The sequence below is a fragment of the Mauremys reevesii genome, linkage group 9 (assembly GCF_016161935.1).
Source record: "Mauremys reevesii isolate NIE-2019 linkage group 9, ASM1616193v1, whole genome shotgun sequence".
NCBI classification, from domain to species: domain Eukaryota; kingdom Metazoa; phylum Chordata; order Testudines; family Geoemydidae; genus Mauremys; species Mauremys reevesii.
In genome coordinates, this window is record NC_052631.1 from 89807882 (window position 1) to 89831953 (window position 24072).

Genomic DNA, 24072 nt, shown 5'->3' on the forward strand with positions numbered 1-24072 from the left:
AATTTCCATCAGACTACCTTGTCTCTGTTATTTCACACAGAGGATATGCAGGGCTTGATTTTCAGAAGTATTTGAGAACTCACAACTCAGCTGAAATCTGTGGGTGCTGAGCACCTCTGAGATTAGGCCCTGTAGTCCCCATCTCTTCAGTCAAATTCTCTCTCTCTCTTGCCTTTTTAAAGAGTAGAGTTAAATTGTGTCTATATTCTGACTGGCTCATCCCCATGAGTATTATGAACAGGGAAGTTGTTTAGTGATTGTGGGCAGATTGGGTACGTGACAGCATCTATGCCAAAAGATGCCTAAAAATCAACAGCAGGATATTGCCTGCCTGGAGCATCCCAGGACAGTTACTCACTACTCTGAATCTGCCTCTCAGCTGATACTTGTAACTCTAGATGCATTTGTTGGATCACAAAGAATTTATAGTTTTGTCTTAAAACAAAAAGAGCATCTTTTATTTCTCCTGAATTATGTCTCTATTCAGTACAACTCTACATATTTAATACTTTATAGAGTGACTTGATAAGCTACATTACTTTAGAACATCTTCATCTCTTAAAGCTTCCCTGCTTCTTTCTTTGCAGCTTAAGACTTCTGATTACCTATTCAGCACACACTGTAGGGTGCCGATTTGATTTTATTGGCCCATTTACAGGGCAAATAAACTTCTATTTTTATAAGGGGAAGATAAGGGGACAGTTACCTTCTCCTCAATGCTCATTTGCTTTTTTAAACTTCTAATTCTGTTATGATTTTGTAGCATAAAACTCTCCTTCACTAAGGGCTAGTCTACACTTACCAGCCGGGTCGACGCGGTGAGTTCAACTTCTCGGAGTTCGAACTATCGCTTCTAATCTGGACGCGATAGTTCGAACTCCGGAAGCGCTGCGGTCGACTCCGGTACTCCACCACTGCAACCGGCGGTGGCAGAGTCGACCTTGGAGCCGCGGACTTCGATTCCGCGGCGTCTGGACGGGTGAGTAGTTCGAACTAGGGTACTTCGAATTCGGCTACGCTATTCACGTAGCTGAACTTGCGTACCCTAGTTCGACCCCCACCCTTAGTGTAGACCTGCCCTAAGTGTTTTGCTCACCCATGGACTTACTTTCGCTGGCTTTCCAACAAATACATCTTTAAGTGAATTTTAAATTTCCTTACCATACTAATGCCATTAATCAACGATCCACATTTAAAAGCAGGTGCCTTAGCAAACTACTCACCCAATTCTATTTTCCTCCCTTATACAACTTTCCTACCGAATGCAGAGCCAGTTTTCATTATTATTATTTTTGATAGTTCAGCGCAAATTAACTTATGTTTGCTTTTCCTTATTGGAAGTACAGCAGCGGTCAAACACAGAAAGAGACTGTTAAATAAGCAATTTTGTTGCAGCAAAAGACAATACAATTTTTTTCTAAGCAGCGATGTCAGAGGCAGGCTCATCACACCAATAATTATTAATTCTACCAATTGCTTTCCCTCTTTAATCACTGCAATAGAATAATTAATTCTAATATAGGAAAAGAAACACTAATCATTTTATTTTAGTATTTTAAGCACAAAGAGGGTTGCTCATCTGACAAGGAGATGAAGTACAGTACAGAATTTGGTATGTACCCCCCCAGAAGAGAGAGGATGCCTTAAATCTAATTTAGAAAGCAATTTCGATAACAGTAACAAATGAAGCAAAATGTTTAGTTATATGGAAAGGCTGGAATGATTTGAAAGTACAAAGAACACAACACACATTTCTTATAGCAAAACAGCAGCATATATTTCAACACAGAATTTAAAGCAACACACACATAGAGAAGGCTGATCCACAGAACTCTGCAAGTAAGTACTTTGCCTATCCAATATCTAAACTCCCTTACCTGGCTGGTGACTCCCTTGCATTCCTAATGAATTCATTATTGCTTATGACTATATGAGCCTCAGCAAAAAATGACCTACCTGTGCATTCCATACAGTTACTGTACAGGCATAAGTAGTACAAAAATTGTTCATAGGAGAGAGAAGACGAACTGTAATACTGCATGCTGTGAAGAGACACAGATAAACTAATGGCAGCTGTATTAGATAAGCCCATAATCATCTATGTTTGTCCTCTGCAACAGATAAGCCCACTATTCCCATTTCTTTTGATCACACTCAAGCACATCTGGTAGCAATAACAAGCATAAAGTTAGGGAAGAGGCGAGACATTTTGGCACGAGGTAACACAGGGAGGCAGCCTAATAAAAGAGTAGTTGAGACACCCCTGCTAACAGGAGAAGAAGTTAACTGCCATTTGTCTCCACTCATATGGCATAAAAGATGAGGTGGCAGAAACTGATAAATCTTTAAGGGTGTCAAGAGACGATGAAGAACTTTAGGGTCATGCGGGTTTGAAGTGATTCTTGTCAAGGGAAGAAAATGTTTGTAGGGCTAACAAACATAGCAGCCAAGAACACCAGGGGTATATTTACACAGCACACTAAGCCTGGGTTCTGACTCAGGTTTGAGCCCAATCCCCCTTTCTTTCCACACACAAATCAGTCTGACTCGGGTCCGCTGTTGCTCAAGATCTATGTCCTAGGACCCTGCTAGGGGGGTGGGTCAGAGCCCGAGTCCTGCTGGACTCAGGTTCAAGGCCTGTCATTTTGCACTGTGGACATAGCTCAAGCTGCAGATCTGAATCAGAAGTGTAGTATGGACTCATTAGCATGGCTGTGAGACGTAGGCCCAGCAATTGTAAGCCCAGGTTTACAATGCAGTGTGTATGCTTAAGCAAGGACTTGGAAACCGTCTCCACAAGTCTGGGTCTCACAAACCCTGGGTTTACAACGCAGTGTAGACATACCCTACATAGTTCTGACTGATTAGGCTGTCTTCAGATTCCACCACCACCACCACCTATTTGATATAATTACCCTGGGTACACATTTCCTTTCTAATGCTCAGACATTCATAGATATGGCCAGATGAGACCATTACATCATCTAGTCTGACCTCCTGTATTTCACAGGCCATTAAATTTCACCCCGCTAATCCTGTATTGAGGCCAACAATTTGTGTTTAACTAAAACATATGGTCCAGAAAGACATGATTTGACTGTAACACTTCTTAAACGTACTGTACCTTAGCAGGAAAGAGGAACATATTGATTAGACCAGTATCCTGGTCGCAACACATTTAACAGACTTCTTTCCCACAAAAGAATCCCTGATTGAGCACTGAGGGTACGTCCAGACTACCCGCCGTATCGGCAGGTAGTGATTGATTTTTCAGGGATCGATAGATACATCGCGTCTCATCTAGACGCGATATATCGATCCCCGAACACGCTCCCATCCACTCCGGAACTCCACCAGAGTGAGCGGCGGTAGCGGAGTCGACAAGGGGAGCCGCGGACGTCGATCCCGCGCCGTGAGGACCTGAGGTAAATCGATTTAAGATACTTCGACTTCAGCTACGCTATTCACGTAGCTGAAGTTGCATATCTTAGATCGATACCCCCCGCAGTGTAGACCAGCCCTCAGAAGCAATTGATTCGCCCAAGCTGAAGCCTGAACCTCATTTCACCAAAAGGAAACCAGAGTCCAACTTCCACATCAGAATCCCAGCCTCCCAATCCCACCCACAAGAGTGTTCCATGCGGAATGCTGTGGTTACACCTGATGTAATTTCCAGACTGCAAGCCCCCAGGAAGGCTCTAGGGGACAGAGCCTCACAAAGGTGCCTGATTCTTTCACAGCAGTTATTGGATATTGGAGGTCTTGCTGTTAGTTTTGATTTTTGTTTTCTAACATTATTTAGTTCTTTCAGCTTCTTGTGGATTATGAATATTCATGACACAGAGAGTTTGTATTAGTTGTGACATTTCTGCAGTCTGTTAGGTGGAAGCTGACAGTATTGCATTGGTTAGGGAAAAGACTGGCAATTTCTCCTCACGTGCAGCTTATTTTCTCTGAGGTCTTTAGTTAAACAAAACAAAACCACCTGCTTTCACCTGCAGATAATTAGTGTGTCATTGGGGAGATTTATAAGGTTATTTTTAAAAAAAACAACGGTGGATAAAGCCAACAATACTGACAAGATGATGAGTGAATTTTAGCCTGTTTGTTCCATTGAATGATGTCACTAATAGCCAATTTTTAAAGGCTAGAATGGAGTCCTTACACATCTGGCTTACAGTCTAGTTAAGAAGAGAGGGAATACTGGCTAGTAGTTAGAATAGGGTACTGGAGACTAGGATATCTGGATCCAATTCCCACCTTCACCCCTGACTCATTGTGTAACCTTGGACAGGTTACTTCACCTCTCCCTACCTCAATTTCCTTCTTGGAAAAATGGGCACCATAAAACTTACCTACGTCACAGTGGCATTGTCAGGCAAGCATTACTGTACTTCTCATGTATTTCTCACAAAACAGATTCTTAAGTTTTGTGCTTCCCGTTCCCCTGAACCATGGGATTGCCATGGATTGTCATAGAGCACCCTCTTGCGGCAGACTAACACAGAACAGGCACACCTGCTTCCATTTCTCCTTCAGGGGTTCCCAGAAACTCCACGCTAGCCTTCTTGACTCACTAACACAGTGGTGAGCTGGAGCCGGTTCACACGAATCGGTTGTTAAATTTTGAAGCAGTTTTAGAACCGATTGTTAACCCGCTTCCCTGCGAGGGGGCACTGCGGCTTTGATGGGCTCTGGGCGGGAAGTGATGCAATTCCTCCTCCGGCCGCCGGGGGGCGCTGCACTGCGGGTGCCATGTGGGCCACTGCCTGGCCCTGGGCACGAGCCCTGTTGCTGCTGCTGCTCCCCTGGCCCTGAGGCTCCCCCTGCCTGCAACCAGCCCCTGCCGCACCCCCTGCCCTGTCTCCAGCCAAGCCCTGGCGCACCCCTCTGTGGCCCTGCCCGAAGACAGCCAGCCCCACACCCCCCTGCCCTGCATGAAGCCAGCCCCAACCTCCAGTCACCCCCTGCCCTGCCTCCAACCAGCCCCACACCCCCCATCTCCAGCCAACCCCTCACCCTCCTGTCTCCAGTCAGCTCCACACCCCCTGCCCTGCCTCCAGCTAGCCCTGCCCCATGCCCCTGTCTGCAGCCGGCCCCACATCCATTGGTGCCCTGCAGTTCCCAGGGCAGTAACCCTGCATGCCTGCTTCAACAAGGGGGGCAGGGAGCAGCTGGGACCCACACATGTGCACATCCTAGGGTGACCAGACAGCAAGTGTGAAAAATTGGGATGGGGGTGGGGAGTAATAGGCGCCTATATAAGAAAAAGACTCAAAAATTGGGACTGTCCCTATAAAATTGGGACATCTGGTCACCCTAGCACACCCCCAGGGAGTGGCGGGGCCCCACACATGTGATACGGCGCTCATTTCTAGTTCAGGCCCATCTTTTTAAAAAAGAACTTTAGGTGAGGTTAACATACAGCCATATTTTCCCGGACATGTCAGGCTTTTTGGTTCTTAAATTGCCATCTGGTCCTGGGAAAATACAGACGTATAGTAACCCTATTGGTACAAAAAAAATAAATGCTGTGGCACATCCCTTAAATCAGAACTTTTTATAGAGAACCGGTTGTTAAGATTTTGGCAGCTCATCACTGCACTAACACCTTATCTTCCCCATCAGAAACCTGATGGAAATACCTTGTGAAATGCAGACGTCCACCATAATGATCCAAGACAGATTCAAACCATTGACCTCGCTGTGAAAGTCTCCCTTCCCCCAAACCTTGGAGCCTTCCAGTCACCTTGAGATTATTCATTCTTCACAAATTTACGTGTGATTTACCAAATACCCCGACAGACTTCATTGTGTTTAACAAGTAGAACACCAACAATCAGGGCCGGCTTTATTAACTGCGGCTTTATTAACTGATTTGAATACCCGGCGGCAGTCCGGGGCTTCGGCGGCACTTCGGCGGGGGGGTCTGCTCCGGGTCTTCCGTGGCACCGAAGGACCCCCCCGCCACCGAAATGTCACCGAAGACCCCCGGAGCGGACCCCCTGCTGCTGAAATGCCGCCGAAGCCCCGGACTGCCGCTGGGTAAGTACAAAAGTTTAAAAAATTAAAAAGGCACCTAAGGCGCGGGGCCCTCTTAGGTGCGGGGCCCGATTCTGGGGAATCGGGCGAATCTGCCTAAAGCCAGCCCTCCCAACAATAAAAATCAGCCTGCCATATGTACTAATAACGGCAAGGCAATCTGCGAGCTCTGGTGTTTTCAAAATTAGCCCATTTTAAATGTCCTATGCAGTGTACAGGACATCCACGAACACTGCGATTTCAATCATTTGAAAAAAACATAAACCAACAACCGCCCTCTCTCTGCCCTTACTGCTCCCCCCATCCCCATTTACCTTCTTCAGAAATACCAAGAAATCTGAATCAATGTTTTCAACTTTTTAAAATGTATTCGTGGAGCAGTGACAGGAAGTGTTGCGAAGGGAAATGGGGTTTGTAATGGCTGGAAGCATGCTGTGTTATGTTTGTTGCCATCACTTGGTCACTTGCTATTTAGTTACTTAGCTGCTTACAAAGCTAAAAATTATGTAGAATTTGGGCCATTACACTGTCTTTACTTGTAGCTTATTGCCCAAAAGCTAAAAATTATGTAGAAGCTGGAGAAACTTATGCATAAAATGAGTACTTTGGCCTACAACCTGCCAAAGTTTAACAAAAGCTCCTGAAATTCTGTATGTTCCTGCCTCCTCTACAATGCTTAGAAACCCAAGAATGTTACATTCCACTTCCTAACTAAAATTCTTTTCTCTCAAAATGTCTGATCAGGGCATCTCTTTTGCTAGGCCCCAAATGCATAAGCATTGCTTGTCTTTATCCTGGGAAGCTTAATACTTGTTTCATCTTAAACCATGCAGGATTCAGCATGTTATAAGAATATTCCTTGTCAAAGGATATTTAACAGATTACCAGGGCCAAATACAAAAGGTAATCTGTTGGAGTTTTAGGGAACTAAGATGGAGGTTTAAAGATTAAACTAGATTAAAGGTGAGAGGAATGAGAACCTGCCAGTCCATCAATTAATTTTTTCTTAGAGGATTTCAAAATCAATTAAACATCTGAGGACCATGCTTTAATATGTGCTGCGTAGGATATTACTGGATCTTGCCTAAAAGGATTAATTATTATTATTATTAAAAAGTTAATGAGGGTTAAACAATGGTAACATTCCACAATATTCATTAATTTATCTTATTTTCCAGAACGTTCAATTACGTTGCCTGAAACCTCTGATTTATCTCAGGAAGACTATGTCAAAGTGCCACTCTGAAATATGACAGAGACAGGGTGGGTGAGTTGTTATCTTTTATTGAAACAACTTCTGTTGGTGAAAGGAACAAGGTTTTGATCTCCACAGAGATCTTCCAGTCTGGGAAAGGTAATCAGAACAACACTGGAAACAATTCTTAAACTTCCATTTCTACTTAAATACTATAGGCTCCATGGCAGCACTTAGTTTTTTTAAAATTTGCACTGGGTTTCAATTTTGCACTGTGTTATGCTCAACGAAGGTTTCTTATGTGCAGCTTGTGATTTGGCTTATTATTTATTATAAATAAATCCTTGGAAGTGTCATGAAACTGTTTAAAAAACTCATTAAATCCTTGCACGACGCATGAAAAAATCCTTATAAAAAGCACCAGGAATCCTTACAACACCCATGCACAGACATGCAGCCCCCTCCTCCTCCCTCCACACTCCATTCACCATGTCATAAATAAACAGATCAGGGTTAAGGTCTCTTTTACCTGGAAAGGGTTAACAAGCTCAGTAACCTGAGAAACACCTGACCAGAGGACCAATCAAGGGACAGGATAATTTCAAATCTCTGTGGAGGGAAGCCTTTGTCTGTGTTCCTTGGTTGCTCTTGTTCTCTCTTTGGATCTAAGAGAGGCCAGACATGTCTCCAAGTTCTCCTGGAGTAGTTCCTACTATCCAATAGTGAGTATTAATTAAAAAGGCGGATTAGTCTTATAATTTGATTTCTACATTTGCAATTGTGTGTTTGCTGAAGGAAATTCTTTATTTCTGTTTGCTGTTACTTTGATTATTCTGAGGAGGAGGGAGGGGAAGTCTCTCCAGTTTTTATAAGTTAGACCCTGTATTTTTGCATCCTGGTAATACAGAGAGAGTGTACTTTTTTCTTTCTTTAATAAAATCTTTTCTTTTTAGGACTTGACTGATTCTTCTCTTGTTTGCATTTTCAAGGGAAGGGGAGGGGGAGGTAAATCCCTCTTTGTTTGATTCAAGAAGTTTGAATCAAGGTATTTTTCCCAAGGACTAGGGAAGGGGAGGGGGAGGTGAGTCCCTTTTTGTGTTGAGTCAAGGATTTGACTCGGTGTGTAATCTCTCCGGAGCAGGCTGGAGAGAGGGAAGGGGGGGAGGGGAACTGGCTGTTTCTCTCTCTCTCTGGTGAGATTCAAGGGGTTTGAATCTGGGTTCCCCAGGGGAAGTTTGGGGGACTGGCAGTGTGTCAGACACTTAAAAACTGACTGGTGGCAGCGAGAACCGGATCTAAACTAGAATTTTAGTTTAGAGGAGTCCATGCAGGTCCCCATCTTGTGAACCCAAAAGCTCCAAGTGGGGGAGAAACCTATGACAACCACAACACCCTAGCCTCAAAGTAAAAGCACAGCACACCTCTAACCCCGGGCCCTGACCCCTTGCAGCATTTGTTAGAGGCCACCCCCATGTCTGTTCATTACGTGTTTCAAATCTGCCCACCTCCTCCATCCACCCTTCATCAAGGCTCTCTCCTTTGCTCTCACAGACATAGCACAAAACACAATGCGCAGATATTGCTTAGCAGCTGCCACCGTGACATCAACCACCTCCATCTACACTACAGCCTTTCAAATGCCCATTACACTGTCACCCTGCAGCTACTCAGGATACAGTTACCCTGAGGGTCCAGTAAAAGGCTTTATAAGCCAGAGGGTAAGGTGGGCCTCCCAGAATATGAATCACGGGGAGAATCACAACAACAACAGTGGTCCTGGGAGAGAAAGTTCCAATTCTCATTGCAGATAACAAGCCAGAATTTCAAAAGATCCAGGCATCATGGACCTTTCCAGATGACCTCATGTTAATTTTGAGCCTACCACGGTGATCAGGCACACCTTGCAACACCGTGGACAAATATCCCTTCTTGCTGATGAACTTTCAGGCATGTGTAGGAGACAAAGAATAGGCATGTGTGTCTCATCAATGGCATCCGTACAATTTGGGAAACTTAACCATGCAAATCTGTCAATGGCGAACTGTGCATTACCAAGCTTAATGACACCGGGGGAGAGCACCTTTCTGATAGCAGGGCACATCTCCTGACAGCAGCCCTGATAGAGGACTACCAAGACCAAACTGGTTAGCTACTGACCAGTAGTAGTCAGGGGTGGCAAGCTTCCCAAAAGTGATGGTCACTCACTTCTGCGCACTGCGGGGAGCTTTCATGTAGGTGTTATGGTGCTGTGGCTCCAGGGTGAACTGCACACAGATTTCTAGACCACCACTGCCACTCACCCCGGGTCTGCACCACTAACCTGTCCCACCAGTCAGGACTAGATAGTGCTCGAGTCCAGAAGTGGCTGCTCACTGAATGAAGCTGCTCCAGGAAAAGCTTATGAAAAAGTGACTGCTCAATTTCATTCTCCTTCTCCCTGGGTGCTTGTATTACCCTGCCTCTCAAGTCATCACACATCTGAGATACAAGTGCATCAGCCTGTTCATATTAATGACAATCAGTTCACAACTCTCAGCGGTATTTTCTCCATGCTGACTGGCTGGCATCAGCTCACAAATAAATGAATAATGGGATGAAAGGAAAGGACTCATGGAAGTTTTTAATTTGACCGCAAATCCCAGAATTCCAGTGTCTTATGGCAGATATCCCACAATGTACAGCAAGACAAATCCCAGAATGCATACAGTCTAGCAGCAGAACAATGCACGATAGGGCTTTTGTCCAGAAAGCTGTGTCCTTATTTCAATACACAGCACTGTGTGGACACGATGACCCTAAGGGGAAGGAGCTTAACCCAAGAGAACAAAGCAGAGTGGACACATTGTTTGCACAACAGTTGTTCTGGACAGGGGCGGCTCCAGGCCCCAGCACGCCAAGCGCGTGCTTGGGGCGGCAAGCTGCGAGGGGCGCTCTGCCGGCGCTGCTCCTTCCCCTTAGGGTCAAATTTCAGTTTCAGTTTAGAATAAACATTTGTTCTCTGTGTTAATACCAAAATAATAGTCATTAAGGGATTTATACTCACGAGGAAATATGCGAGGGCGGCAGGCAGGCTGCCTCTGGCGGTTTGCCTGCGGAGGGTCCGCTGGTCCCGCGGCTTCGGAGGACCTCCCACAGGCACGCCTGCGGCAGGTCCGCCGAAGCCGCGGGACCAGTGGACCCTCCGCAGGCAAACCGCCAGAGGCAGCCTGCCTGCCGTGCTTGGGGCGGCAAAATGCCTAGAGCCGCCCCTGGTTCTGGATCACGTAACATGGATAAACATAAGCTAAAACTTTCAGTGTAGACAATCCCTTACTGCCAATGCACATGGATGTAAGTGAGCAAAGAATCAGGTTCAGTTAGTTTAACTTCCTTTTAAATAACCTTTTAAAAGATGGACTTGCTACTTGCAGTGAAGTGAAACTTAGTATGCAACTGCAGTTAAAACTAGGCATTATTTACAATTTCTAAGTGAAATTTGCCCATGGCCTACCAAATATAAATGTATTAAGTTTGTGCATTTCTAATTTGCTATAGGTTAATTTGCAGTATGTTCCTGTTTTTATAATTTAAGGACTCTGACTTTTAACTTGCAAATGTCACGGTCAAATTTCAGTTTCAGTTTAGAATAAACATTTGTTCTCTGTGTTAATACCAAAATAATAGTCATTAAGGGATTTATACTCACGAGGAAATATTTGTTTAACTGAACTGACAGAATCTAATATTGTGGTGAGATACTCGGAATGGGGCAATACCACAATTTGTATTTACTTATCAAGTATTTCTATACTGCCCATCACAATAGTGTATAAGCATGAGCATCAATATTGTGATGAGGCAAAGGTTTCTTTGTTTAATGTAGAACAAGTCGTGGGTTGTATATAGGATTAGTATTGTTCACCTTCACCCGCTGAACGTTCCAAGGTTATGAAGGCTGATTTCCCAGCAGACCAGGGAAATTTTGTTCTCACTGACAACAATCTTTACAGCGTCAGCATCAGGGCAGTTTATTTTTGAATATGATGATTGTGGTATTCCGCTAAGTAGATTTCTTTGGTGAACTGGGGTAGCACAGCTTTTTAGACAGATTAATAATTTAAGTGAAGTGTCTCTTCAGACTATAATATAAAGGGACAAGAGGCCTCATTTTCCACAAACAAAAGATTTTTTTGTACTAATACTGCCTCTTTTGATTGTACGTTTTAATCAACATGAACAAATCCAGGCCTTTCTTCCAGCCAGCATGTTATCAGTCAGAGCAAAACCTTTCTATATAACAATAGAATGGAAGCATGCAATAAAACAGAAATGTACTGAATAAAATATAATGATTTTCTTTCATGTGAATTTAATGATTGTGAAGGGTAGCAAACTGAAAGACACAAAGTCTTAAATACTCCATTAGCGCCACAGAAAAGGGACAGGAAATGGAGCAATACTTCAAATTTCCCAACGGTGCCTGACCAATCTGTCTGACCCCTTGTTCTGGAGGGATTACCTATAAGAAGGGAAAAGGGAATTCTGTCTCTTTGAATTATTCACCTCTTGTGCACTCTTTTGAAGCCACCAATGAATCTGTACTAAATAAACACAGAAAGAATTCTTAGAATATTTCAGATTTCTTGTACATCTTGATGGGAAGGAAGAAGACGACACTTCTAAATCCTTTTTGAGGTTAGGAGAATAGTTCTGACTCTGCAAGTTGCCGTCTGTGTAGACTGCACACTTTTGACACGCATGTTTTTCTGCTGAAGTAACAGAAGTCCACAGCCAGTGTCGAATATGGCACTATAGATGATGTGTTTTTAAAAGAAAGGCAAGAAAGGCAATCAGGAAGCACACAATCAGAATGCAACCTGTCCAATAAAGAATGCACTCAGTCCATATTTCAAGAGGCTTTGATGCTTGTGTAAGAAAAAATACACCCCTAGAACCTCACATTACACATGACCCTTTCAAATGTGACACTGAGCCGAAGCCTGCTGGGTTTAGCCTGGGCCAGATTGCAGTACAGTTACTCACACTGATTTCAATAGTTCCTCACGCCACCTTTAGTCCCAATGAAGTTATCGGGATTATTTGTGAAGTAAGATTGGGAGTCAGGATATATCAATTGAGTGCTATCTAAACAGTCCTAAAACGAATCCCATTGAGATTATTCTCATTAAGTAAATCAACCCAGATTTGGCTCACTGTCTTGTTATGATAGCCTCTTTCCATAGTTCAAGCAGTAGTTTTCTGTTATGCCAGCGTCCTTCTCCCCTCCGGGGGTGCTGGAACAATTTGTATAGTGAGGAAGCTGAGAGCCATTGAACCAAACTGCTAACCCTGTATATAATGGAAACCACTTCAAGCCAGGGGGCACAGCAGCACCCCCAGCACCCCGAGTTCCAGCACCTATGTTATGTCTAGTTTTCCATGTCAAACTGGAAATCAAGTCAGTTTTAAAGTGAAGAGTTAAAAAACAGTTTCACGTACTACATTCAGCCCAAGTCCTTCCAGTCAATTTTTGTGGTTTTACAATTACATTTTCCTATTTTTAAATGTCTCTCTCTTGTGTCATGGTATAAAAAGGCCCAGATGAACAAAGGGGGAACTAATTGGCTAACATGGAAGGGAAACCTCATGACAAATTGCTGTCACTATGCAAAAAACAAACAGAAAAATAGAGACTTTTTTGTCTCTCTCTTTCAGTTTCAGTGACCTTGGTGCTACTTGTAAAGACAGACATTTCAGACTGAATAAGTGTGCTTGATAAATTCACAATATCTCTAATCAAATTGCCTTCAGGATTTGAGTCTATGTAATGGCCATTAAAGATTATTCACCCTTCCTAGCATTAGCACTACTGCAGATGTAAGTAGCTGCTAAGGATCCTTGTACCATTACTTCATTTCATGTTTATTCTGCAGGAATCAACTGTTCTATGAAGTTGACCACTTATGTTACTGGAGGACTAATGGGACAGAAGTGGAATAATTCTATGTAGTTGTGGAGGTAAATATGGTTGTAGGTTACAAATAAAAGAAATATAGGGGTTTCGTTCTGATTGCTAGGATACACTCAGCCACCCCATAAAACCATCACACGGGTTCGCACATTGAAAGTCTCTCAAACAGCAGCTGCAAGCACAGCACAAGTTGTGCCCTAGACACTAGCACTAAGGCCAAATTCGTATCTTAGGCCTGGTCTACACGGGGGGGGGGGGGCGATCTAAGGTACGCAACTTCAGATACGTGAATAGTGTAGCTGAAGTCGAAGTACCTTAGCTCGAATTACTTACCCGTCCTCACGGCGCGGGGTCAATGTCCGCGGCTCCCCCGTCGACTCCGCTACCGCCACTCGCTCCAGTGGAGTTCCGGAGTCGACGGGAGCGCGTTCGGGGTTCGATATATCGCGTCTAGATGAGACGCGATATATCGAACTCCGAGAAATCGATTGCTACCCGCTGATCTGGCGGGTAGTGAAGACGTACCCTTAGTTACAACAATGTAACTCCCACTGAAATGCCCAGGTGTATCTGGGAGCTGACTCTGGATCAGCATGTGTAACAAACATCTCCTGTAAACACGTCATTTCAAATAAGGGATGGTAGGAATCTAGAGACAATTCATCATTTGATGTGCTCACCAACTCAAAAAGAAGAACATTTCAGACAAAAAGGGAAAGAATTTTTATCACATCCTGTATATGCAGAAGATACATTTTATTTGCCTGGCTACAGTGTTGTTATTTATGGTACTTAAATTAAATAACTTTTTGATCTAACAGTATAAGCAGCTTTAAGGATAATTAAGGTAATCTGTTCTATTTCAGAGAAATTAGCAAGATTTGCCTAGTTCTCATATATGCCTCTGTGTTGGGCACAACCACAGTTACAGTCTTTGCACTCTTCATGTGCTTGTGTAATATACTGGTGAGTGCGTTTCAGGTCCCCCCTTTTTGCCTAATCCCCAGATGATATGTGGATGTGACAGTCCCACCTTGGATCTAACTCAAGCTGTAGCAGCTCATGGCTTTAGTTCTGAAGGTCCACTGGTTCAATCGCTGGTGGGTTGTCCATGATGCTGGCCATCACATACGGATTTACTCCAGACCAGCACTGAGAGGAGTACTAGGCTCCCCAAAGAGATACAAGGCAGCTGACCCCTCTGTACTTGCTAAACCAGCACAATCTGGGAGAGAATGCATGCTGCATCCTGTAACAAGGTGGCAACTCAGCCAGTAGCATAAAGCCATGATCTGACCCACAGAATTACATAAAGGTTGTACACACAGAGAAATCCATAATGTGACTAAAATGCCCCCATCGTCAACAGCTTCCATTTCAGGTCTGCGGAAATTCATGCTGCCTCTCACTGCTGCATTTAGTGCTTATTTGTGTAAAAGCCTTTCTGTTAACATGGGAACTAGGGTGGGTATGAGACTGAAGGACTTTCTGAAAGCACATTTCAGATTGATGGTAAGCGTCACTCATTTCTCAGCTGCACTGTATATCTATTTTTAATTGCAGTCCCTTGGCTGAAGTATCGTAGGCCTCTTTGATGGAGAGGTATCATTCAGGGAAGGATATAAATTACTATTGCCCAAGAGTCCTTGCCGTTAAACCTTTACTCAAGCTCCTGACATGACATTAAAATGCTATCTACTGTAATCTGAGAGATTGCTCTGTGTTTGTATGACATTATAGGATCTGCATATTGCTGTAAGTACAAAAGAAAAAAACCCTCAGACACAGCTATATCTGGGTAGGACTGCCAGCTTTCTAATCGCACAAAACCAAACACCCTAGCCCCGCCCCTGCTCACTCCATTTTCCCCCCCCATCGCTCGCTGTCCCCCACCCTCACTCACTTTCACCGGGCTGGGGCAGGGCATTGGGGTGTGGGAAGGAGTGAGGGTTCCGGGGTGGGGCCAGGGATGAGGGGTTTGGGGTGCAGAAGGGGGCTCTGGACTGGGGCTGAGGGGTTCAGAGTGGGGGAGGGGGCTCAGGACTGGGGCAGCCTCTGGGAGGGAGTTAGGGTGGGGGACGGGGTTCCAACCTGGGGCAGGGAAGTAGGGTGCTGGAGGAGGGTCGGGCTCTGGCCAGGCAGCACTTACCTCAGGCAGCTCCCAGAAGCGTCTGGCATGTCTGGCTCCTAGGCGGAGGGGCCAGGGTTCTCTGCGCACTGCCCATGCCTGCAGGCACCACCTCCACAGCACCCATTGGCTCGGGGTGGGGGCAGCATGTGAAGCCCCAGTGGCTGCCCCTGCGCTAGGAGCCAGACATGCCAGCTGCTTCCGGGAGCCACGTGGAGCCAGGGAAGGCAGGGAGCCTGCCTTAGCCCCACTGCGCCACAGACCGGACTTTTGGCAGCCCGGTCAGCAGTGCTAACCAGAGCTGCCAGGGTCCCTTTTCGACCAGGCGTTTCGGTAGAAAACCAGACTCCTGGCAACCCTATATCTGGGGCCACTGCAAACCCCAATTACTCCATCTTTTGCATTCCTAGTGATGACTCTCTCTTTGTTTATAACACTAAAGGTGCATTTGACATGCTGTATCTGTTCATATGCTTTGCACTGGACTTCCTTTTGTTGTTGTATAAAGTGGTTATAAAAATCTACCCAATCAGGTCTTAAAACAGAGGCGAGCAATGTAACCCTCTTGGTTTCACATCATGCTCTAAACAATAGCTTTTCTTAAATAAGATTTAAGAAAATGAAAATCATTTCAAATAAAGCTGATCCTGCCACCCCGTCCGAGTAGTTTTGACAAGTAAAATGAAATCACATCACGGAAGATACAGAGTAGGAGTAGACAGAAACCATCAAACAGACACAGTGAAAACATTTTCATCCACCAAAGGGACTTTTCAAACTAAAGTAAACAAGTGTGTCATCTAGTATTTTCATAACTTCAAATATGCAGAGTAAGTGTGACAGGTCAAGCAAATAAGTGAGGGTAATTATTCTGTACCATGCTGTAGTCATCTAAAAAGTAAGCCACATTCTGGAGTCCATTTCCAAAATGGCTGAATTTACAGGTACTCTAATGCAGAGTCCATTATAATTTCCCAAGTGAATGAGTGAATCCAGTCTAGAGTTAATTAGATCCAATGATAGGGGAAATGCCAGATAATTAATTGCCTGTTTTAAAAGATTTTACTCTGAAGGTGAATTGTAGAAGGAGATTTTGGGGAAGTGGGTAGTACAGCTCACCTCCTATTATAAAACTTGAATATTGGTCTCCGAGCAGAATTTCCTAAGCAATCATGTTGAAGTGTAGGTTTATTAAGAAACATCACTGATCATAATTTTATATGACACTGCCACTTTACATTTATAACTTTTAAAATGTTGCCATTAATAGGAGCTGACGGCACCTGCACAAAAATGCACAAAAAAGCCTCGTAGGAGGCTATTGCAGTGAAAACAAAATTAAAAATAAAGAATGTTAATATAAAAAAATAATTTAAATCAAGATGTTTAAAGCTTAGGAATATCACTCCAAGAGGAAACATGATTCAAGCAATAGATTTCCTCCATTAAAACAATAATGCCTCTTTTTTTCTTTTGCTTGAAAAAGTTCATTATTGTCTAAAATTAAAAAAAAAGTTACCTATAAATTACACTCTGAAAAGTAGTTAGCTAAATGCAGAAGATGCTCAAGCTTGTGGTTAAATAAGGTACCTGTTATTATGCTTGCCTTTGAAAAATAAAGCCATTTAAACTAGCCAGCATATCCCAGCACACACCTGCTCTATGGCAAGAGACACAAGTGGATGTTTGGTACTGTGGATCCTGTATGAAGACAACTTCTGGTGGAGCTTGGAACTACACCACCACTTCTGAGCTCCCTTTGCAATCTGCTATTAAAGACAACTGAAGGAAATTCAAGGTCAAGGTACATTTGAATGAGCAACATCTTAACCATCGTTTTACATCTGAAAGCAGGATTTGGATGTCATATTAAAGAGCCTGGTTGACAACTGGGCTCCCTGAAAGCATTGTAATAAAGAACTTTATACAGGTGTACAAAAAAAAGTCTGTTATCTTCAAACAATATGATCAGCCTCCCTTGTGACCATACAACATACTCTCCTCTCCTTCTTTCATTTTCTTTTAATCTTAACAGAGGCCCAATCTACAACCGCTATCATGTATAGTGCTTACTATCATCATGAGCTATTCCAGGGGTTCTCAAACTGGGGGATTATTATTACATGGGGGGTTGCGAGCTGTCGGCCTCCACCCCAAACCCCACTTTGCCTCCAGCGTTTATAATGGTGTTATACATTAAAAACACTTTTTTATATATTTAAGGGGGGGTCGCACTCAGAGGCTTGGTATGTGAAAGGGGTCACCAGTACAAAAGTCTGACAACCCCTGAGCTATTCCATTATGTCAATGGAAACTATTGGGACCAATAGGATTGTTCAGGACAGAAAGCACTACATACACTACACAGGGTTTGCAGGATTGGAGTCTTTGGCCATAACCCTACCAACACTTATGCAAGAGCTTCGCTTTGCACATGCAAGTAGTCCCACTTAGTCTGTAGGCTTGTTTCTTAGATTGTAAGCGCATCAGGGCAGGGACCCAGTGTTTATAGTTTGTATTGTAACATGTCTCGCACACTTTATAAATAATAAAATCTAGGGAAGATTAGAGCCCTTAGGCTATTATGAGGATTTCCCTTTTTACTCTTTAGTAAGCTATGGAAAGAATCACAGTTTCTAGTAACAAGAAAATATAAAGACTCTTTTGTATGTTGTTTTTCCTCAGACTGCTCTTTTTGCAGAGAAAGTTAGAAAAGCAAAGCTGTTAAGAATAGTTTACCAAGGGAAAATATCTGCTTTTCAACTCCCAGGTTAATTTTCTGAATAACTTGATACCGCAGCTGAATAGCCAAGCGTGCACACATGTTTTAATTAGAAGTAAGATGAACACCTACTGTTTGCATTTATAATGTAGCTGGTTCATGAACAGTGGGAGCAAATTTGCCCATCACAAATGTTTGGTTTGTGCTGCTTTGCTGCATAATTTCAGCAGGAAAAGCTTCTATAACAATTAAGCAGAGACTTTCGCAGCTGAAGACAGACTCTAAATTTTACCAAGTACAATATCTATTGTTTCACCTTTGCTGCTGTATTTTGTCAGGTGCGGCATTGCACAAATTATCAAAAGAATCCATCTCACACTGGCTCCATGCTAACAAGATAGAGGGCGGGGGGGGGGTCTATTCTCCAACTGATATGTATGATATTTATTCCGCTAACTTTCAATAGCTTTTATGGAGTTTGGGCATGTAAATATTCTGTGCTGATAAGAGAATAGACCCTTGACAGTATTATTCTATTATCTGCTCAAAACAGATATTATCAATTAATATGGCAGTTTTCAAGGTACAGTAGACTCATTCCAGGATCTGGTACAAGGGAAAAGAATGTTAGTAAACTACTGAGGAGCAATGGCTCACTATGATCTGAATGACCAGTTAAATGAATACACCATCTCAAGCTATAATGAATATTTACAACGGTACAATGTACTGTTAAGGAAACGCCTCTCAATCTGCATTTTGATGATATACTTTAAAACTATTATTTGTAAAAAAAAAAAAAGATATTTTTTCAGTTTAGGTCATTGCGCTGGGGGAAAAGAGTTATTTTTAAACATTATATTTAAAAACTACAATGGAGAGGCAATGTAAGATGTGAATGAAATTAAGCTTCTGATCACTAAAAAACAAGCAGGTGCATAATGACGAGTTGCTTTTAAAACTATTACAGCATTGCCGATTATTTTCATCAGCATAAATACAATGATCGAAAATAGCATTTTAAGAATTGTGGGCATGACCTTCGGGGGGTGTAAGCCAACCAAGGTTCAGTGAAGTCAGCGTGGCTAGGCCGATTTACACTCGCTGAGAATCTGGTCCTATATATTTTGAATAATCGTAAGTGCAATTATTTAGTAAACTTGCTAGAGTTGTAGATTTATGCAAATGTATATAAAACCAACTACAGTTGTCAATAGTTTTAACTACTACATGCCCTTCAAATTGTGCTCAACAAGCTAAAAGCTAATTGATGCTGACACAGCAGCGAAATGAAGACACACACATGCATGGAGCTAAGTGGCAGGCTGCAACTTTTATTAAATTTCAGCACAGGGGAGGGGCGCTACCCATCCGTCAACCATACTCTCCTAAACAAGGCATTTAATTGGTTCCTTACCATATCACCGATTTGGGGTAGGCTCTCACCCTCCCCCCCTCCTCCTGCCAGGACTCAGCTCCCTGAGGAGGACAGTGAGGGGGGGGACAGAGGGTGCAGAAGGGTGGGGACCATGGGCCACAAGGTCTGACCTCAGACTGCAAAGATTACAAGCTCTGACCCTATATGCCATAAGCCCAAGACCTATCACCAAATACCAGGTCTTTTCTTCTGGAGACCCTTCATTTTATCTTTTTAATTGCACTGGAAATTGGCCAAAAGTTGCGACGAATTAAGAATTCAACCCAAGTATCTCAGTTAGACACTAAGCGGCTTCCTACTTAACCCACTATGGTTGAAGGTGCTGCAAGGAAGGCAGAAAAACTCCTTGGTCGCCTGCCAATTGGCCCACTGGGGGAGGAATCCTTCCTGATCCCCCAAATGGGTGATCAGCTAGACCCAAAGCATCTGTCAGGCCGGGTTCCCATTCCTAGTGGGTAGGACGGGGCTGGAGGAATGGAGCCTAAAGAGGCTCTCACTCCAGGTTAAATCCTGGGAGCTGGGGAATGCTGGCCAGTCTGCACTGCTCCCTCACAGCTGGCCAATGGGTGCCAGAGACTCATGGGAGAGGAGGAGCTGCCTGTGTCCCTCGGCAAATGTCCCCTCCTTTGCTGCTGGGACTTTCCCCCTTCACTGCTGGCCTCATCAAGCTCCCACAGTCATTGAGGAAAGTGGGTGGCATTTATCTAGAGCATATACGGTGAAATTCTGCTCTCAGTTTCACCAGTTTAAATCTGGAGTAACTATTGTAGTCAATGGAGTTACTCCTGATCTACACTAGTAAGTAATGGTAGAGCTACGAAACCCTTGGAGCACTTTAATTTATCTTTGGCCACCCACATATGTAATTACCCTAATAGGAGACAATGGGAATTATAAAGCAAAGCACATATACATTTTACTCTTTAATTTAACGAGCATAGATAAGTACAAATATGAATCAATCATATATATAGCATCAAGGAAAGGACACGTCATTTAAGTCAGACACTGGCTTCTCATTCTATGTATTTGTTAACATTCTGATTTAGAACAACAGATTGCTGCAGGAAGGGTACTGAAGCAGCAGCCAAAGAGCCATCTGCTGAGCATCTCTCTGGTGAATTCAATACCAAAAGAAGTAGGTGACTGAAGAACCCAAGCAATGGGGATACACACCATTAACTAAGTGACAGAATGAAGGATTGAAAAACTTTCTAGGGTCACTGTAGAGAAACACAACTATCGTAATTTTATACTGAAAATCAGAAAGATGAAAATATGAGTGATAAACCCAGAAGATTGCTATTGTATGCACTATACATGGATTTCGCGTCTTGCTTTTCTTTCTCTTTTAACACACATGATGGTTATAACCTGGACTGAAAGGCACTTATATGTCTTTATCTTATAATGGAGCCTTTACGAATTTAATAAAACTGAATTTCTTTAGCATGTATAGCAGACAGTTGTTCATACCAGTTAGGACTCATTGGGGTTTTATCATATGAGGTCATTTCAGGCAAAATTTCTTAACTGGCTGACTTTATTGAAGGCATTATAGTAATCTCCTGAGTCTACTTTAGCAATACCCCATTATACTTTCCTTTAAGTAACTTACTGTACTCAAAGTATGAAATGTTTTAAAATGTAACCTACACTAAAACAGTATTAAGGTGAAGTCTCTGTAGTTATAGCATACAAGGAAGGTATAATTCAGTGTATCACTTCTTATCCCAGCGGCCATCAGAGACACAACCTTTTCATAATACATGTATTGTAGGTGTGCCAGTGAGAGATGAATAGTCCTGTAACTAATCAATACAGTTCATTCAAACAATTGGAAATAGCATTTCAGACAACTGGCGATTTCATCAGTTTCACTGGGCTGTCCAAAAATAAACAGCTTGAGATGATGGAATGACCTCCATGGTTATCTGTAAATAAAGTTAATCTCAGTAGTTGTTTTTTTGTCAGGGTCATCATCAAGGACAATAGAAATCTAATTTTGGTGCAAAATATCACTGGGAGGCAAGGTGGGTTCCAAGAATCTACAGAATTGTTGTAGAATTATTTTTATTTTTAATTTGGCTTCACCTGATCCTTATATTTCAATACATGATCATTTATAAACATATGGGGGATCTTTCATGTACGGTAATAGAGATGAAACCTCTCAAGGAAACTTCAACACTATGGGAAAAAAAGATCACATGGTCTCAGGGTTTGGCAAAAGACTCAAATTAACTGAACGCTTCATGTAGCGACCTGAGTGGGCGTGGGCCTGGGATAACTGAAAACATGGATAATTTATGGGTTTGCACCAAAATTCACATTCTGAACTATTTAAATGTTAAATCTGGCAGCTTCAGATGGAGTTTCTCTTTGAGCTTTTGGGTTTGTTCAAATCGGAGAATCAGATTGAAACACAGGTTGATGGGCTGGAGGTGAAATCAGGCAGACATGAAACAAAGGCAATGCTCACAATCCCTGTGAAGTGGAAGAGCTCTATTTTTGAAAGTTCTGTATGCTTCTGTCCACTGATAGTAAGGGAGCAGAACTGGGCTGCGGAGAGCTGACAGAAAAAACAAAACAAAACAGCTCTATGGCAGTGGAGTGGGTCCCTAACTTGTTCCGCTGCTTGTGCAGGGAAAGCCCCTGGCGGGCTGGGCCGATTTGTTTACCTGCCGTGTCCGCAGGTCCGGCCGATCACGGCTCCCACTGGCCACAGTTCGCTGCTCCAGGCCAATGGGAGCCGCTGGAAGCAGCATGGGCTGAGGGATGTACTGGCCGCCGTTTCCAGCAGCTCCCATTGGCCTGGAGCAGCGAACCGCGGCCAGTGGGAGCCGCGATCGGCCGGACCTGCGGACGCGGCAGGTAAACCACTGCTCTATGGCATTCAACTGCCTAGCTCCAGATCCCATAGAAAACTGCCCCAAATCCATGAGACTTAGGATCTGTGGCTTGCTATGATCCAGGATTTCCAAAAATCTTTCTCCCCCTGCAGAAAAATACATGATCAGATTTTCTCTCATTTCCCCTACCCATGGCTGTTTTTTAATTGAGTTTGGGAGGGGAAAAATCACAACAGCCCTGGTGTGGGATCCCCAAGGAACAGAAAAGCTATCACAGCTGTTCCAAGGAGCTCACTGCTTCTAGGAGGGATTTTTGCTGCCATGAGACATCACTGCAGAGGACTGCAGCACAGGATTGCAGCAGCCTTTCCCCTCTGTAGATGCCCAGGGCAAAGGAGCCAAGGTCCTTGTCACCACAAATGCCTCCATGCAGAGTGCAGCACTCAACAGAAACTCTATAAGGTGAACCTTGCAACAGATTCCTGGGCCCTCTGAGCAAATTTTACTGCAGGCAGCTATGATATTAATCTTTATTATTACACTGAACAGCCTTCTATGCTGCTCGTCAAGTTTGATAGAAAAGCCACAAAATTCTGTAAGTCACACCATAGGAATTTAACACATTAGCTGACAACACTATAAATAATTATCATTGATACCTTCACTTTTAAAGACTGTTGCTAATGTTCAAGGATTCAGATGCTGGCAATCAAGCGCTGTTTCACTACCAGCATCATCAAAACGTCCAGCTTTACCTATACAGAATATGTCCAACCACAATGAGTGCTTCCACCCAGAACAGAAAAGCACATCAGCTGGCTGTCTCTGACGTCATGATCAATAGGGAAAAGGTTAATAATGTTAACTCCTAAATGATCATAATTAGGCTTTAAGGAAAAACAAACTCCAAAATGAATGAATAAAAGAAATGCACACCCCTCCTGGAGCTATTGCCTCAGTGTCACTGGGGACTCAGATCGCAAAGATAACCTTCACCGGGCAATCAGAAAGACTACAACTGTTTTAAAATGAAAGCTTTGATTAAACTTTTAAAGGTACAGTATCTGCAGGAAATTCACAGGGAGACCCTAAATACTTGAGAATTAGTATATTCTACAAGCTCGCCGATTTTTATGGTCTTATATTTATTTAAATATTACTGCTCTTTTTCCTAGCCAGCACTAAATTGAGGATTATCCCTCTGTACAATAGCCACTGTAATCATTACACCACAACATTACTTATTCCTCCATTGATTAGTTTTAAACTAATTGAACAGAACCACAAAAAAACGAACAAACAAACGAACAAATTGCAGCACTGGATGACTCAAGGACTTGGCAATGAGGAACATAAAAGCTTTTCAACTCTAGGTAACCAGTTAGAAAGCAGTGCAGAGTGGTAGTAACCAACAGTTCATTTGGTGAGTGCTGAAATGAGCATTTCTTAAAGAAAAACAGTCCATTGTGACAAAAACCACAATTGGCCCTAATTGACCCCTTTGTTGGCTGTCACAGCAGAGAATGAACTATAGGCAGAAGAAAGCCACAGAGAATCCTGATTATCCAACAGTTTTGATAATAATACTCCACATTTCTATAGCATCTTTCATCCAGGATTGAGACTGGCAGGACAGCACTGGGGAAGCTTATACTGCTACTGCCTTTCCTGTACCTGTTTTCAGGAAGAGGACTCTTGTCTATCAGTCAGACATTTTTTACAAATGCTAAATTCACTAATAATAC

At 43.2% G+C, this 24072-nt stretch overlaps 1 protein-coding gene across 4 annotated transcripts in view; it reads right to left on the minus strand.

Moving 5' to 3' along the window:
- The window catches only part of GRIA3 (glutamate ionotropic receptor AMPA type subunit 3), a 212130-nt gene that overhangs the window by 172438 nt on the left and 15620 nt on the right, over window positions 1-24072 (minus strand). Inside the window, exon 1 of one of the 4 annotated variants that reach the window (XM_039487317.1) lies at window positions 1957-1985. The exons of the other annotated variants lie outside the window; for them this stretch is intronic. Within the exon in view, the coding sequence (XP_039343251.1) occupies window positions 1957-1969 (13 nt within the window). The 5' untranslated portion in view covers window positions 1970-1985. Of the gene's footprint in view, window positions 1-1956; window positions 1986-24072 lie in introns of those variants that run through there. 4 annotated transcript variants of the gene reach the window in all.